The 16260-nt window shown below is 38.5% G+C and overlaps 1 protein-coding gene across 2 annotated transcripts; it reads left to right on the top strand.

The window, feature by feature from the left end:
- Positions 1 to 368: 368 nt before the first annotated feature.
- On the top strand, positions 369 to 15275 carry LOC144656512 (uncharacterized). Of its 2 annotated transcripts, none has more exons than XM_078516735.1 (4): positions 369 to 1128; positions 10352 to 10419; positions 11558 to 11782; positions 13316 to 15275. In XM_078516735.1, exons 1-4 carry the CDS (start codon positions 749 to 751, stop codon positions 13876 to 13878), a joined length of 1236 nt encoding a protein of 411 aa, XP_078372861.1. In that variant the 5' UTR covers positions 369 to 748; the 3' UTR covers positions 13879 to 15275. The 2 variants fall into 2 exon arrangements, with proteins under 2 accessions (XP_078372861.1, XP_078372862.1); XM_078516736.1 differs by lacking the exon at positions 369 to 1128 and adding an exon at positions 6219 to 7091.
- The last annotated feature ends 985 nt before the right edge of the window (positions 15276 to 16260 follow it).

The raw sequence follows: 16260 nt of genomic DNA, 5'->3' as shown, positions 1-16260 counted from the left end.
GTAACATACCGAGCGCTGAATAAGAAACTAAGGTGAATTTATATAAACTAATGGTAAAGACAATGTGAATATTCTCTAGTTTGGCAGTAACCTCGCGGCCTTGAAATACAGGCCTTATCTAAGATCTTTGAAATATCCAAAATCTTCAAACGAATCTCAGAACAAATCAGGCATACAACACCTGATGACCACCAAGGGATCAAGAGGGAAAGTTGATTTGTTAGCCAAATCTCCCAAATGGTGCCATTAGAAATGTATGGAAACCATTGAAGAGAATTTGTATGTCGATATGTAAAGTCGAGGACTACAGAGGAAGTGTCACGAAATGTATAAACAAAAGAACGTGAATTTTAATTTTTTTAAAAGACATGATGTTAACAGCAAGTGACGACAGATCGCATCAGATGAAAGTGGGCTCGGGTTACCTCTTACTGTAGAATTACACACTACAAATCAATCACTCTGCTTGGTGTTAAATTTCTGACCTTGAAAACACTTTATTCACGAACGCCGTCGAAAGGAGCTGAAACATCTGAATTGTTGAACAACTTCCACGAGTAAACTTCGAGAAATCAGCCAAAAGCCATCAATTCGCCGCATCGCCGGTATGCGCTTCGACAGGAAAACGTGTCCGAACTGTGCGCTCAATTGAATAATCTGACCCAGGATTTGCGTTTGAAATCTGCGAGACTTTGGTTAAGTGGTTTTAAACATCAAACAACGTCGACGTGGAGATGAGATCTTTACCATGCTCAGAATATCAGGAATGACTTCGGGATCTCCTCAAGGAAACGGAGTGCTGGAAAAAAGCTCATGTTGTAACTGCCATTCCACGAAACTGTTGTTATTCGTACTTTTCGTGCTGTATGCTGTGTGTCAAGTTCAGATTCTTGTAAACAGAGAAGGTTCGGTGAATGTTGCACATATTTTGCGCGAAATTCAACAGACTACCGAGCGCATTGCCGATATGGAGTTGTCACTAATCAAAGTCGAGAGTACTTTGGATTTTCTTCTTGCTGAGTGGGGTGTGAAACCGACAGCTCACAGCCGAACGAAAAGACAGAGCGGTTCTTCCATTCGTCAGGAAATGCGGCAGCTAAAGCGGTACTTGAAACTTTTAGATCGCAGGTATGACGTAGTCTAATATTTGTTAAAACATTAGTTTAATCATTTCATCCAATTACGACGTGGTTGTTGTGTCTTTCGGTTTCGTAAATATCAACGATGCTGACATGGTGTTGAAGGCATATGCACTACATACGGATCAGTGCTAGGGGTAAAATAAATTAAGTTAAACGCCTGCTGTTTAAGTTGATTTTGATTGCTGTGCTCTAAGCGATGAAGTTTCCTTTCAAGGACCTACGAGCATGCTTAAGTCACTTAGTTTGACGTTATTTTTTTTTCAAATGCAAGGTCCAGGGTAGATTAACCTTACTTATAGCAGCGCCTTATAATGATGATATTCTCGCCTCAGGTCTACATGTTTTATATTACGTTCAAATGTGCTTTGTATAGCATTCCACGGCTCGCAAAGCTTAACATCTGCCACGCATACGCTACAGAACACCTTCGTGTGCTTGGAATTCCAAGTTGTTTTTCTTTCACTTTTTGCCCTCGAAATGCTTTTAATGCTGGAAAGAAAACTGAAGTCAAAATAGACTATCCTTTGGTACCAGCTTGCATTTTATCTCCGTGTTCCAAGATCAATCTTGTTGTTGACCGTCGACTGGTCTGGCTTACATTTTGATAAACAATCTTAACCTTGTTAAGGGATGATGTAAATAGAAGTAAAATGGATTACTTCGATTTAGTTGTCCATGATACGTCTACAAAAACTAACGGTGAGTAAACAATGGCGACATTTTTGAGCGTATTTGGCGAGTATCGCACGTGGCATTTTATAGTATTATTTGGCGGGAAACCGCAAAATGACGATGTTTCAAATTGTCGGCATTGGCGAGATGTGCAAATTAATTCAAATTTTTTTTTTTTTAAACGGGGGATCATGTATTTTTTTAAAAAAAAAAAAAAAAACTAAAGCCTGTGTTTAAAGTTTTTGAGTAATCATTTAGCAGTCGGGAGATAAGGAAAAAAAATAATTCTTTTACATATTCATACAAAACCAGGAAGTTTAAGACTACTGTCAGTGAATTCTTTAGTTTAAATCTATATTTTTTATCTGGTACACTCTCCATTTCGTTTCATTTGTCACGTGTAATTCCAGGCTAATTTGTTGTTTACTTCATTTTTGAAATTATTGCACGAAATCGCTAAATAACAGTTATTGTAATTTCCCGGTATAAACTGATATTTAGAATTGCACGAATTAAGAAAAGATAACTACATTTTTTATGGTTTGGTTTTCCGCACTGCCCTTTCAGGAATAAGAAAAGAAATATGTTTCAACTTCACATCATCTGTTAAGTCGGCAATTGCTTTATAGACATATACTTCGTTAAAAAAATCTTTGACCTTTATCAAGGGTGGTCATCGTATTTCGGTAGAGTCGGTAGAGACCTGCCAGATATATCGTGCAATCTCATAGCAATTCTTGCTAAACCAGTTAATTAATTCTTGCTAATTCAGTTAAACCGCAGGCAAAGGATACGTCGTCATTAATTATCCTCCTAATCAAGCATGAAGATAAAAGAAGAAATTAAGCCATGATCAGAAGCAAACATGTATTTTGGCAAAAAGTGCAGCTTATTTGTGTTTTCAATCTAAGAAAGAAAGAAAACAGAAGGATACCCCTATACCCGGGGTTCCTCCATCCAATCAATCGAACCCAATCCACATTCGTGTTCTCGCCTGGGGCCTGCTCGCCTCGCTCGGTCGCCCTCTCGCGGACTTCTCTTTGGTGTCATCCTGTCTGTGTGTGGGCGACGGTCTGCTTGTTCTTTCTTTGGGGGTTGGTTTCTGCCCTCTTCCGCGTCATTTTTCCGGCAGTGTGTTCATGTGGCATGGCTTCTCCAACACGTTGGCAGACTGGGTCCGGCTTGTGCGCTCGTCCTTCCCGGGGTGGCGTCGCCAGATGGGACGGTGCACCGTACATATTCGCAGTTGGAGTTCGGTTGGACGTTCGATGGTTCTGTTGGTGTTCGGTTTGACGTTCGATTGGTTCGATGTTCACTGTTCGGTTCGAACGTTCGATTGAGTGATGACATTTATTGTGGTTCGATTGTTCGTCGCCTCGAACGATTGGTGTTCGATTGAGTTCGATACGAACGTTCGATGGATACCCCGGGCCCTATAATAATAGTTTATGAAGAGGTATGAACCAAAAAGGCACAAATATGGGAAGATAAATGAATGAAGAACCACGAACTTGAAAAAAATAAAGTTTAATATTTCAACATGCACGAACAAAACGTTTCGAAAAAGGCTGATTTGCTTGCTTTGGAAAACGCCTGACAGTTTGATCTTGGCCGGGAAGGCCGGTTGATAAATGATATATTTAATGAGATTAGTCTAATGTGTTAACATCAACAAACAGTATATAATGTCCTGTCACGTCGAGACAAGGTGATTCGAAACTTCGGTCAAATGTGTATGAATAAATGAATCATACAAGTTCTAATTAAATCCAACGGATAGCTTTGACACACGGTTTAATCTTCAGGCAAGGGGTCAAGTATGGCAAGCGGTGTTTGCTTGTGTCAATAATCGTGACTTTCCTGATCACTTTTGTCCCCATCTTGGATTTAACGTCAGAGAAGACCTTTGGAACGAGTGTGATAAATAGACTCTAAATAATCAGCGTTGGACTGGACCCAAATTAAAAAAAAAAGATGTATTTACCAAGTTTGGCAATGTTTCCTTGGAAAATAATTATGTTGGTACGCATTCTCATTGGCCAAGACAGAGATCTCGTTGAAAAAAGGTTCATGCTTGTCACTGACTTATACTTTGTTGATGTTACTATTTTGACACTTGTTCAAGATCGTTGAAAAAAAGGTCAATGCTTGTCAGTGACTCATTCTTTGTTGATAGTTATAAGTGTCGTCAACAAAATATAAGTCAGCGGCAAAACCTTTTATCGACGATGTCACATCTTAACTACAGCTATTCTATATTTAAAGAGAGATATCTGTTTGGTTATTTTTTTCTTCCATTGAGACCAAGCTTACTCGTCAACTCCTGACTGATGCACTAAGTTGACATTATTGAACAGATTTTGAAATTATAAGACATAAAAAAAAACACTTCTAACATCAACGTTCTTGAGTTGTGTAATTGGCGGCGCCTCTTGATAAAATTGAACCATTCCTTGTCGTTTGTAATACATCATATTTTTTCTCAGTAAGTCGTAACAAAGTTAAGTTCTTTTGCCTTGACTGACTCCCTCAAACTTTGTCAATTCATCATTATTTGCATTAGGCTATGTGAAAACGCGCTTCCATTGTTATGCTTTCTAAAATCAAACACGACAGGTGAAATAAAGAATAGAAGGAATTCTTATTAATAGTTATTCATGGATTCGCCGCCATTATTTTGCCATTTCGCGAGAAAATCCAGCTCAACAGAATATCTATCGTCTACTAGGATATCTCTATTGTCTTAATATAACGCCAAATCATTCTCGAAAACTGACTTTGAAGGAAATATATGAAAAGTAGCAAAGAGAATAAACACTCTGAAACACTTTCAGTTTGGTTTTGGACGGACTATTTCTCAAATGCGCTCTTTTATGACTTGAATGGATGTGATGCCTCCAAAATGACTTAAGTCACACTTAAGGTTCACCACTGATTAAAACTCTAATCATTACATGAATGGAAGACCCTAAAAGTGTAATTTTAATTTACACACGTCTGTCATATTTAGAAACAAACTTGTAAAGGAAGATAAAAACATTTTGTCGGAAATATACATATACAGCCTTCGTAGGGGAGGAGTTGTTTCCCAGACAAACTGTTTACAGTTGCAAAAATATTTTTCTCTGTAATATTCGCAGATTGATATTTGTAGAGTTAAAAATTCAAAAACGTACGGTTTGCAACCAATGTACACCATATTATTGACAAATCAGTGGTCTGTTCGACGAAAACAGCACAATATAGATGCAAAATTAAAGCGCTTTTTATAAAACGTACGGATAAGATTGGGTAAGGATTTGCAAATACTAATTGCTTCTCAATCGTCTTCGGACAAATCATTGATTTTGTTATTCTTTAATTATTACTTCTGAAAACAGCAATATAAATTTCCCCAAATTTGGAACATTTTCAATAAATGAAACGATCAGATAGTGTTTTGCAAGGCTTGCAAGTACCAATTGTCCCCCATCTTTTTCATAATAGATGACAAGACCGAGGGCGGAAAGAAATTAAAACATCACCCTGAAGCTACCAGCTGATTCTTTTATGCCATTAGCGGCACTTTCTTTTGACCCTACTCTTTTAAAAGACAATAATTTCCAATTACCTTTTCTTAGCTCAAGGTGATTAAAAGCTTTGCAATTATTATGTTTTCACGAACGCTAGCCCATTAACTTAACATTGACACAAAACCAGTCCGAGTCACGTCTCTCTCAGCGCCTCTGTTTCAAACCGAGGCTGTCGTTCAAAACCGTTTTCTTTTAAGACACGCATATTGCAATAGTTAAATATAGCGTGTTTTGAATACCACCCGCTAAAGAAAAGATAAATAGGTGACCACATTTGAAAATAACCGCGTTGAATTATTACATTTAGGCCGTGCTTGAGACCGCAAGCAAAACTTTATTGTCGGTGCCGCTATTGTATTCTTGTAAATGTATAATATAAAAATCTCGAAATCACTTTTGTAAGTATATATTAAGCATGTCATGAGAGGAATCGACAAAATGCTTTTCTGTACATGTCCAATATTTTTTCAGTGAAGTATTTATTTTATGAAGCATTTGTGAAGTAACAAATGTTTTGGAACAACTTTCTAAATATGAAGTTGTTTTCAATAATCAAATCCCAGTGATGGGCTAGCGATAAAAAAAAAATCACAATGTCCGTGTTTTTAAGTTAAAAATAAAAAAAAAATACCTGGTTTCGTTTTTTTTTTTCTAAAGCCGTTAGCGTTTTATTAATTCTATTGGGTATGTCAGGTGGTAATGCCCATTCATTTAATATTATCATAATTTTGATTTTTAATTTCGCGCCAGTTTATTCTTCCTCAGATATTTAACTTCCTGTCAAAGCCGAGCACAGTTTTGTTTGTTTCAACTACGCCGTCTTGGTCTACACGAGTTTATTTTGAATTGAAAACATAAACTTTAACGACTTTGTATCATTTGTTTACCGATTCAGTCGATTATTGAGAGGTGCGCATATAAATATAACACCACAAGCAAAGTTTAAATGGAACGGACCGGGCATAAAATGCGCCGCTGAAAGTTCGGCTTCGCGCTACGGGCGTTTATTAAGCACACCTATGCGTGAGGGGCTCGAAACATGTCTTGATTCGCCGGGAAAGTTGATTAGAAGCAGGTGTACGAGGAAACTCAAGCGTGACTTGGTTCTTGATTTGCCGAGCAGAGGACTAATGTGGCTCACAATTGCATATTTTATCATCGGAATTGATCTTTCTTAGACAGCTTTCAGCCCATTTTCACTTAGCCCACGAGTCTGGCCTTAACTGTTCCGCTCTTTGCTAGCAACGGATGTTCTCGCGGTGTTATGTTGAGTTGGGCCATTTAGCGACTCAGCGAGATGTGATTGAGTGAACTACATACATATAGCAGACAAAATGAAGACGGAAGAATCGAAGCTAAAGGCTTCCTTCACCAAGGAGATGCCAGCTAATTCAGGGACGACCACGTCCAATTGCACCGTTAAAGTGCCTATTCTTGTTCACAGCAGTCCGAAACCGCCAAATAGACCTTACGTTTATCAAGCAAAAGTTCCGAAACCAAAGGCCATGCAGTCGAATTGCACAAATATAAACAATCCCTGGATTGTGCGAAGTGCTATTGCGTTTGTTGCAGTCATTGTCATTGTAGTTTTCGCCTCTCTCCAAGGAAAAACCAGCGCTGATTTGCAAAACACCAAAGATAAACTCTTAGAGCTTGAAACCCTGGTCGAATCTTTACGCAAGAATATTGACCGCTTGGAAACAAGGTAAGTTTAGCTGGACGGGGAATTTTGGAGAATGAATAGTTCAAAACCGAGGATTAACGCTCTCTTGTATTTGTTTCAAACTCGTTCGTGAGTAACCCCTTGATTATACTCACTGCTGGTTTTCTAACATTTAAATTATGTGTAGAAAACGGTCTTTAGGCATCACTTCAAGAAAAGAAATTTTAAATAATGAAGCCACAATACTAGATACTTGGTTCAGATCCATTTGGGTTACTTTCGACTTTCGTTGTGTCTAAATAAGTAAAAATAAGGCGCTTTTTCTTGTAATTTATCGTAATAAAAAACGTTTATTGGTAAAAGTTATTACGCGCAGAGGGCGTTCGAAGGATTTAAATAGCGCTGCGGTTAGGCTTTTCTAATAAAAAATTATTTCTCGTGATATTTTTCACATTGGATTAACTTAGTTTGTAATTTGTGTCCTTCTAACATTCGCTAAAAGTCATTGGATTAATAGTTTTCATATAGAAGGGCAGCTCAAACGAGCTTAAAAGGTATTTTATTCACATCTCGAGGTTTTGTGGTTATGTTTGAGAGCTATATGATCTTGGTTTGAATATACAAATCACTCTATTCACCGGCTGTTTTATTGCGTCCTCAGCTTGACTTGAACCAAGCATTTTCTGAGTTAATAGCTACCCTGCTACGCTTCTACCAAGGCTTTGCTTTACAAAGCATCTCTTACAAACGCGGGCGTTTTGACGGGTTTTTCAGAGTTTTTTCTTGAACAAGCTAAAGGACTCCTATGTGGTTGTCATTTCTACCTACTACCTGTCCATTAATGAAATTTTTATGACTTCATCAGTGGTTTTATGTGATTCCCCAAACACATCTAATTGTAAAGTGAAAACTGTGAAAGAAACTGTGAAAGAAAACTGTGATTCTGTTTTGGCTAACAAGGCGTCAGAAACAGCGCTGCGGTTTTATTATTTCTTCTTCTTAATCTACCTTACTCCTTTCGAAACGAAGAAAGAGAAAGAAAAAAAGAAAATCTTGAGAATCTTGCGAGCTTTTTTCTTTATTTCTAAAACCTATCATTTTTAATTAAACCTTTTAGCTCGTCCTAAAAAAAATCGACAGTTTCTATTCAGAGGTCGTGAAAGGCATCTAAATCACGGTAAACATGTTCTGCAATTAATCACGTCTAGTTATTGTGTTTAGGTATTATTTGTAACACACAGTTCATTGAGTAAATAGAACATACTCAGGCAGGTGTTTTCAACAACCCTAAACTTCCAAATTACTCCGAGGTTCGTAAATAAGTGACTCGTTTGAAATATAAATTATTTATTTGCCTCAGAGTGCGTAGGAAATCTCTTTTTCGACTTTGAAAATGTTACAAAATCTGATTTTTGCGAGGTAAAATAATCACCACCTTTTGTTGACTCCGTAATGCGTCGACGGAATTTAGTCCAAATCGCTTCTCGATCATTGTCAATCATGTTTGCTTAGCAACGTGAGTTGAGTGACTTGATTGGATTTCCATGACAACTTTGCGAGAGATGGCGCTTCGATGAAATTTTTCTAGATTAAATATCGAAGCTGGAACTTTTTTACAGTTCAGTTTCATGTCAGTCACACAAACTTGTAAAAAATTGTGGAAAAGCAGGGAGTTAGAAACAATCTCAGTGATCATTTCCAAATAGGTTTTTCATGTTGTGACGTTAACGACAAAATAAGAAAATATGTTTGATTTTAAAAAGGTTTTGACCGCTTAAAATTGCAATATTAAACACTAAAATCTTTGTGTTTCGTTTGGAACTTGAAAAGGAACACGATTTTAGCTTGTAAACAGACACTTCTAGCTTTGTTTGTAATTTTTTATTCTGGTCTCTAAATTGAAGAGCCTGCTTTTTATACCGATAACAACCACAACGACTTTTATTTTCATGGAACTCGGAGGTTCGTAATTCAAACATCATCTTAGGGTAATAATTCATTTTTCGCGGACATCGTCAAATAAAAAAATGAATAAAAAAATCATGAGAATTGAGTTTAAATTTGCAAAAAAATCAAACAAGAACGAAATTTTAAAAGTTTCTTTCACACATGAAGAATACTTTGGCGGTGTTTTCTTCGTTCGGTACGCTTTATGGCTGTCGTTGAGGTATTACTCAGGTCTAGTTTGTCGTAGTGCAAACTATCATAAGAAGGGTATTATTGCAGTTGAAAAACCCAGGCTTGTTTCAGGTTTCGAAATAAACCCCCTGCACCTAGAGACAGAAACGGGGAGTGCCGAAGGAACTTTTCAATCCATCTGAAAAACGAAAATTTGATAAAACTTGTACGTGAAATATATCAAGGGGCGAAGGTTTTTACATGAAGTTTATGACCTAATGAAGATGAATTTTTCGACAATGACACGAGCATGGGACAAAGAAAAATTCTGAGTCCCCGACGGGAATCGAACCCATGGCTTCCCAGATACCGGTTGGGCGCTCTAACCAACGGAGCTTCGAGAGACTCGTGGTGAGCTGAGCCATTTACTAGGTTGATATGTGACACGCGTCCTGCATACTGCTAGGATCAGCAAGGTCGAAATCATCAAGTGTGTAATAAATAATAAAGATGGTAATTTTTTTGAGATCGATGATAAATAATGAATATAAATTTTTCAACAATGACACGAGCATGGGACAAAGAAAAATTCTGAGTCCCCGACGGGAATCGAACCCATTGCTTCCCAGATACCTGTTGGGCGCTCTAACCGACTGAGCAACGAGAGTCTCGTGCATGGTAAGCTGGGCCATTTACTAGGTTGATATGTGTAGTTTATGACCTGTCAGTAAATAACCACTTACAGTGCAATTAATTTCCGCCTCGAAAATTCCTAGATCATAGTTAGCTAGGTATTTTGGGAGCCTTGTATCTAAAAGGCTGGCACATAAATTCGGTTCCTGAATCACGAAGCGACTAGCAAGGAGTATTGCTAATATTATTGCTACTCCCCCCTGGACAAATCTCTTGTCCACGGAGGGTCCCCCCCCCCCCCCCCACCCCAACATTTTGTCAGTTTGCCTCAACAATTACAACCCATTCATAGTCCGGGGTAAAGAGAGGATCTTGGCCAAGAACACAAAACAATAACAGCTACCAACGCTTGATATTCTAAATTCAAAGATACAGCTTTGTGACGTCTAATCTAAGTTTCTGTTTCACAACCACGCCGCTTTGTAGCGTCTTCTTATTGTTACGATGCAGTTGATTAACACCTTAACTTATCGCTGGTGATTATTTTTCAGAGTTCAATGTGTTATGTCAGATAACGGGACCGATGGCAGGGGAAAGCCGTGCCCTGGAGGCACTGGAGGTAAGTCTGGGCCTCGGGTGTGGGTACATAAAAAATCGTTCACAGCAGCTGCGTTGCGCATTTTTAGGCCAAGATATTTAAGACGATCAAGATTAAAGACCTAAGGTGCTTCAACACGAAGGGTCACGTTGCAGGGACATGTCCTATTGTGCACAGTGGGATCAACGCAACATGTCCTTGCTCCTTTTTAAGCGATGACGTCAGGAAATTGCTTATTGTCATCGCCGATGGGCTCTTTTACTCTGTTAGGGCAATCGAACAGAATCAAGTTTACTACAAGAAATCGCCGCGTAGAATACAGCAATCTCCCGTGCGTCAGTGGCCTCAATGTATGAAGAGACTATTTTATAATGTGGTAAGTATTAGATTTAGTGCAGAATTTCTTTCTTTTCGGGCCGCTGTAAACAGGCAGAAACCAGAGCCGTTTGACCTTTCTCGCAGCTTGCTACTCCCCGTATCCGCGTATGTCGTTTCGATGTCACACACTACAATCGCAATCTCTGTGTCTACGAGAAAGTTCACTGTTCCTTGGCCTGTGATATCTCTGTTTGTTCCATCAATCCTAGCTTCTATTTGACATCGCCAACATTCTTCTTGATTGCACTGCAATTGGATACAGATAACAGTCTTATCACGCACAGGTGTCAGCTCTTTTTTTACGCTGAGTTGACAATTTCCTCTTTGTTGACCCTTTGTGAAACGTCATCGCTTCTCATGCATGGCATGCCGTTTATTATTGTGTGTGTACATATTGTGATTTTGTCTGTTTTGTGTGTCAGAATCTTAAAGGCCCAGTAATACGGGCAACAGTTTCTTGCAACTTATCTCCCAACGTTGTTGCATTGCAACATTGTTGCATGTTGCAGTAACATGTTGCACAAAGTTGAATTCATGTCTCTTTCGCACAACATGTTGCCGCAGCATGCAATACGGGTGTTAATACGGGCAACAACACTTTACAACTCAGTGTTAGACAGAAAACGTTTCAAACAGTTTCCTCGCCAATTGGAGCAAAACTCTCGGCTAAAAAAATATTTGCTAAGGTTGTTTATGCACTTAAGTCAAGATAATTTTTTTAGAAACATGTTAATAAGGTATTTAAATTTAAATAAAATTATCTTATTTTATTTTGAAACAGGTAAAATAGGATATTTAAAGAACAGACAAAAAGAGGATAGAACTAATTCCACAACGCAAAAGCCAACGCAAAAACCAACGAGAAATAGGGGAGCAACCACATCTAATTCTCAACTCTCGAGTCAAACAAGCTCCAGAACCACAAAGCGAAGGCAAAGTACGATGTATACGTACTGGGGAAGCTCAAAGTGTCCGACATTTCCAGATGTAAAAACTATCTATTCAGGTATGTTTGTGATCGTGTGTATAGCAGCTACACTTTAGGGTAGCCATGACTTTTATTTGGCCGTCTTTTCTTTTGGGAGAACGATCTTCGTGGTCCTCCCCAGCCTTTTTGAAGGGGAAAATGAGGGTGGTGGTCCATCAATCTGTATGTCATGTTTAAGAGAAGATGTCTTGAAGAACGCTTCTCATTTAAACTATGCTCTTTTCTTGATTTTCTTAGGGATTCTGTTTTCATTCTTTTTTGTATTCATTCTTTTTATTCTTATTGTCTATTGTTTGTATGTACATATTTTAGCGCTTTTACTATATTTACACATGTAATTTCATTCTAACACCTAACTTGAAAATGACCGTCGAACGGTCGAATTTTAAGATTTTAAGGAAGTGCCAAAGCAAGCTTGACTGTTTGATTTTTGAAATGCTTTTTATTAGACTTCTGAAACCGAAACTAACAAACAGAGTGACTCGCTCCGCGCGAAATTATTTGTTTAGATATTTTTAGGTATTTTAATGTTCTTATTCTCGTCGTCTTATTCGCTTGCTTTACGTTTTTAATTATATCTTTTACAACTATGCATGCCATTCGCACAAAGCTATTTTTTAGCCATTTTTAGCCTTTTTATTCTTATTGTCTATTGTTTGTATGTACATATTTTAGCGTTTTTACTATATTTACACATGTAATTTCATTCTAACACCTAACTTGAAAATGACCGTCGAACGGTCGAAACGTCTCGAGAAGAATTTTAAGATTTTAAGGAAGTGCCAAAGCAAGCTTGACTGTTTGATTCTGTTTTCAGTTCTCGTTATTTGCAATATTTGTAACTCGAAAGGAGGGAGGGGGAGATGGGAAACCTGATTTAGGTGCGAATAGATCTTTACCGCATTCCGCTTCAGCGCGAACGAACAATTGCACCAGAAGGAGGTTGGGGTGGTCATTTTTTCAGTGTACATTTCTTGTATTTTTGTCCACCCTAACCTCGTTATGGTGCCAAACAAAACGAAGTTTTGTTGAGAGCGGGGGGGGGGGGGGGGGGGACTTCCTTTGTTACACTACTCGAAAATACAGCAGTAAACTTCAATTCCTCTGTTTCAGTGGCATGCCTGTAAACTAGCTATCTCGTTGAGATATGAAGCTAAGTGCATGACCACTTTAAACATATATCTATATATATATATATATATTATTTTTATATCGAATGGTTGCTAAGGACATATAGTGAATAACTTGACAAAGTTCATTGTTTAGTTCGCATGTTTTGGTCTTGAGCGGCGTGAAACATCAAACGCAAAAACCGCCACTGTTCGCATTTTACACGCATGCAGTCATTGATATTTAAATCTTTCCAAGAAAAACAAAACTTTGGGTGACGTCTTTTTTTAGCAACGGCTTGATTGACACAGATTTGCACCGTTTCCCGGCACCGCTTTGCCGTCAAAGAAAAGTACCGAGTTTCTTCCCCCTGGTTGAGAGTAAATATGGTTTGTATTGCAATCTACTAAACTGTTTCATTATTTCATCTTTTTCAATTAGGGAGAGTGGCTTCTTTGCATTCCCGCGCAAATCCTGCTGTTGGTTCGGATTATCTGTGTATCCCGGACCGCTTCGAATATACGGATAACAAAAACATGACTAGCGGACTTTACTTGTCACCCGTGAAATACGGGGCAAATATGACTGTTTTCACCGCGATAACAGCTGAAATGTGCAAACTGTGGGGAGAGTCTTGCGAGAGTTGGAAAAAGAAGAAGCCACGTATGTTCAGAATCCTCGACTATCAACAGGTCCCGTGCGCTGTGTGCCGGCACGAGAGACACTCTGCCACGCTCGTCACGCCGGGGCGTAACATGTGTCATCCTGGTATGAGGAGGGAGTATTATGGATATTTAATGACCGGTCAGCACGGAAGTGCGAGGTCGCAGCACATATGCGTCGGCGCTGATGCGGATGGCATACCAGGTAGTAACACCACTCGTGGTCAAGGTCCATTTCTACAACCCGTTGCTTACAAATGCGACGAACCTTCGTGCCCTCAAAATTTGGAAAGTGCGGGTAACAAAGCGAAGGCGATAACGTGTGTCGTTTGCTCGGTCTGAACGAAATCGCGCCGGTTTACATACCATTTAGAGCGACGAGGTGGATCATCAATTGCGTCGTTGCTTCACTAGAAAGTGTGCAAGAGGGACCGTGTACGAGTCATCGGCAAAGGGACACGCTTTTCCTCTGCGCACAATTGCGTCCGCTTCAAGAGTTCTAAAAGTGAAGGACGGGCGTATCCGTAGAACGTCGAAATGTGCTTCCATATTTAACCCTTCACACAGACGAGAATTAAAGATGTTATTTTTGACGCGGTAAACATAGTTTACCATAATGACACGCACAAAAACGTCAGAGTTCGGCTCAAACCAACAAACATTTACCCCACAAGACAGTGAAACGCATTGAATTAGATGATTATGACCTAAGATTATCTTATATTTGTAGCCAATCCTCAATCCTCGCAATAATCTTCAGCTGCGCGCAGTGTATATTTTATCTTTAAAACAGGGTGGATTAGGGAGGGGCCATGAGGGTTGCCGAAGCCTCCCCACTCGAGGATCGCCGGTACGACAAGGAAGCAATTTCTCTGTGTTAAATTTCAAGGTTTTCGCGAAATGCAATCCTTGCAAATAGGAATTGATTTAAAGGTGTGTTCCACGGGCTTTGTGAATTGGTTCCAAAACCAAAGCAGACTTGTGACTGATTGCTTTGAAAGGCTATGGAAAACCGCTGCAGTAACTTATATATCAAATTTCTATAGTGTTACTATGCCACGCGTGTAGCCATGTAGATACCGTATGACAAGCTAATCGACAGCGCAGGAAACTTTGTAAAGTCGCCCAAGCTATATGTGAAATTTTTTAGGTGTAACGCGAGGTTTTTAATGAGTTATTTATTGTTCATGTTTTAATAATGGAACAGAACTGTCAGGGATGTACAACTACTTATTTACGGGTCATGCGCTATGTGACTCAAGTACAATATATGAGTATATTTGGCTTAGAGATGGCCGTGTTAGATGTGGCCTAACAAGTATAACTAATTGCGGTTTGGGCCAGTTTAGGGGGCGAGGGGTTGGGGGTTGAGTAGGGTATTTAATCAATTGACGGCTAATCTCCCTTACACAAAGACTACCTGAAAAGGGAGTATTTCTGGTACTGTTGGTTATGGTTGGGTATCACAACAGGTTCTTTTATCCAACCTGATATTTGGTTGGATAAAAGTTATTCGGTTCGGTACGTGTTGGTCATTGAATAACAGAGATATTTACCTTCACTTTGAAATGGCAATCCAGTCAAAAGCTAAGGCAACATTTATGGTCAAATAAAGTACTGAATAAGACATTGCCTTTCATGGTTCTCGGCCCTGTTCAATATGACCAGTCAGGGGCGCAAAAAATGTCACTAACTGGTTTAATTGGATTAATTTAAACTAAATGTTGTTATGGGGCGGTTGTTTTTTAAAAAAATAAAAAAAAAAAAAAAAAAAAAAAAAGGTTTGTTTTGTTTTTTATTAATTGAGAAAAAAGAGATTTTTAATTAAAGAGGGAAAAAAAACCAAAAAAAAAAAAAAAAAAAACCCCAAAAAAATTTGTGACCATTTGATTAGCACTGAAAGGAAAATAAAAAAAAATATGTCGCATATACTAATACTATTTTGTTGTTGATGAATCGGCCCGATGACCTGAAAGTTTATTTCTTGGTGTATAGACTGTATGCCAAATGGAGGATTTGCAAAATAAATATTTGTAAAAAAAAAAAAGGTTTTGTGGTGACAAACTCCTTAACTTGTCATACCAACTGAAATTTAATATGTTTTCGTGGGTGGGTTTTTTTGGGTGGGTTTGAATAAAATATAAAAAAAAAAAACAAAAAAAAAAAAAAAAAAAAAAAAAAAAAAAAAATTTTTTATAACACGGGATTTCTCTTCATTTATTCTTCATCCGCAGTTCAAAATATATGATTTCATATGTTCATTATTTCATGATACATGTATTATTACTTGGCCATTGCGTGCAAACAAAACCGCGAGCCATGCAGGCTATATCGGTTTTACAAGATTAATCAAAACTATAACAAAATTCTTGAACGTGATTGGCTATCAGCGGCCTGATTTGAGCACAAATAGGACATTGTACGCGTCATGCTTGTAATTGGACAGTGTACGTGTCATTCTTGTGTTATTGGACAGTACGCGTCATTTTGCGCGGGCTGTTGTTGTGCATTTCGTTATGTTTTTCAGTATTTATAAAGTCGTTTAACCATTTAACCGATGGTTATGTTGTTTCTAGAATTTTGTTAAAGTTTTGATTAATTGGTAATAGGACTGAGTGGAGTCCGATTCGGTCTGTAATCATACGAGTGATTAACAAAATCGGACGACCGCGTATTACGATCGCGTATAATTATGTTTCCCGGTCAAATCGGACTCCCGCTTCG

Source organism: Oculina patagonica, chromosome 6 (assembly GCF_052425735.1).
Source record: "Oculina patagonica isolate OP01 chromosome 6, crgOcupat, whole genome shotgun sequence".
Classification (NCBI taxonomy): Eukaryota; Metazoa; Cnidaria; class Anthozoa; order Scleractinia; family Oculinidae; genus Oculina; species Oculina patagonica.
The sequence above is the reverse complement of the archived record's forward strand: the minus strand, read 5'-3'. Positions and strand labels throughout refer to the sequence as shown.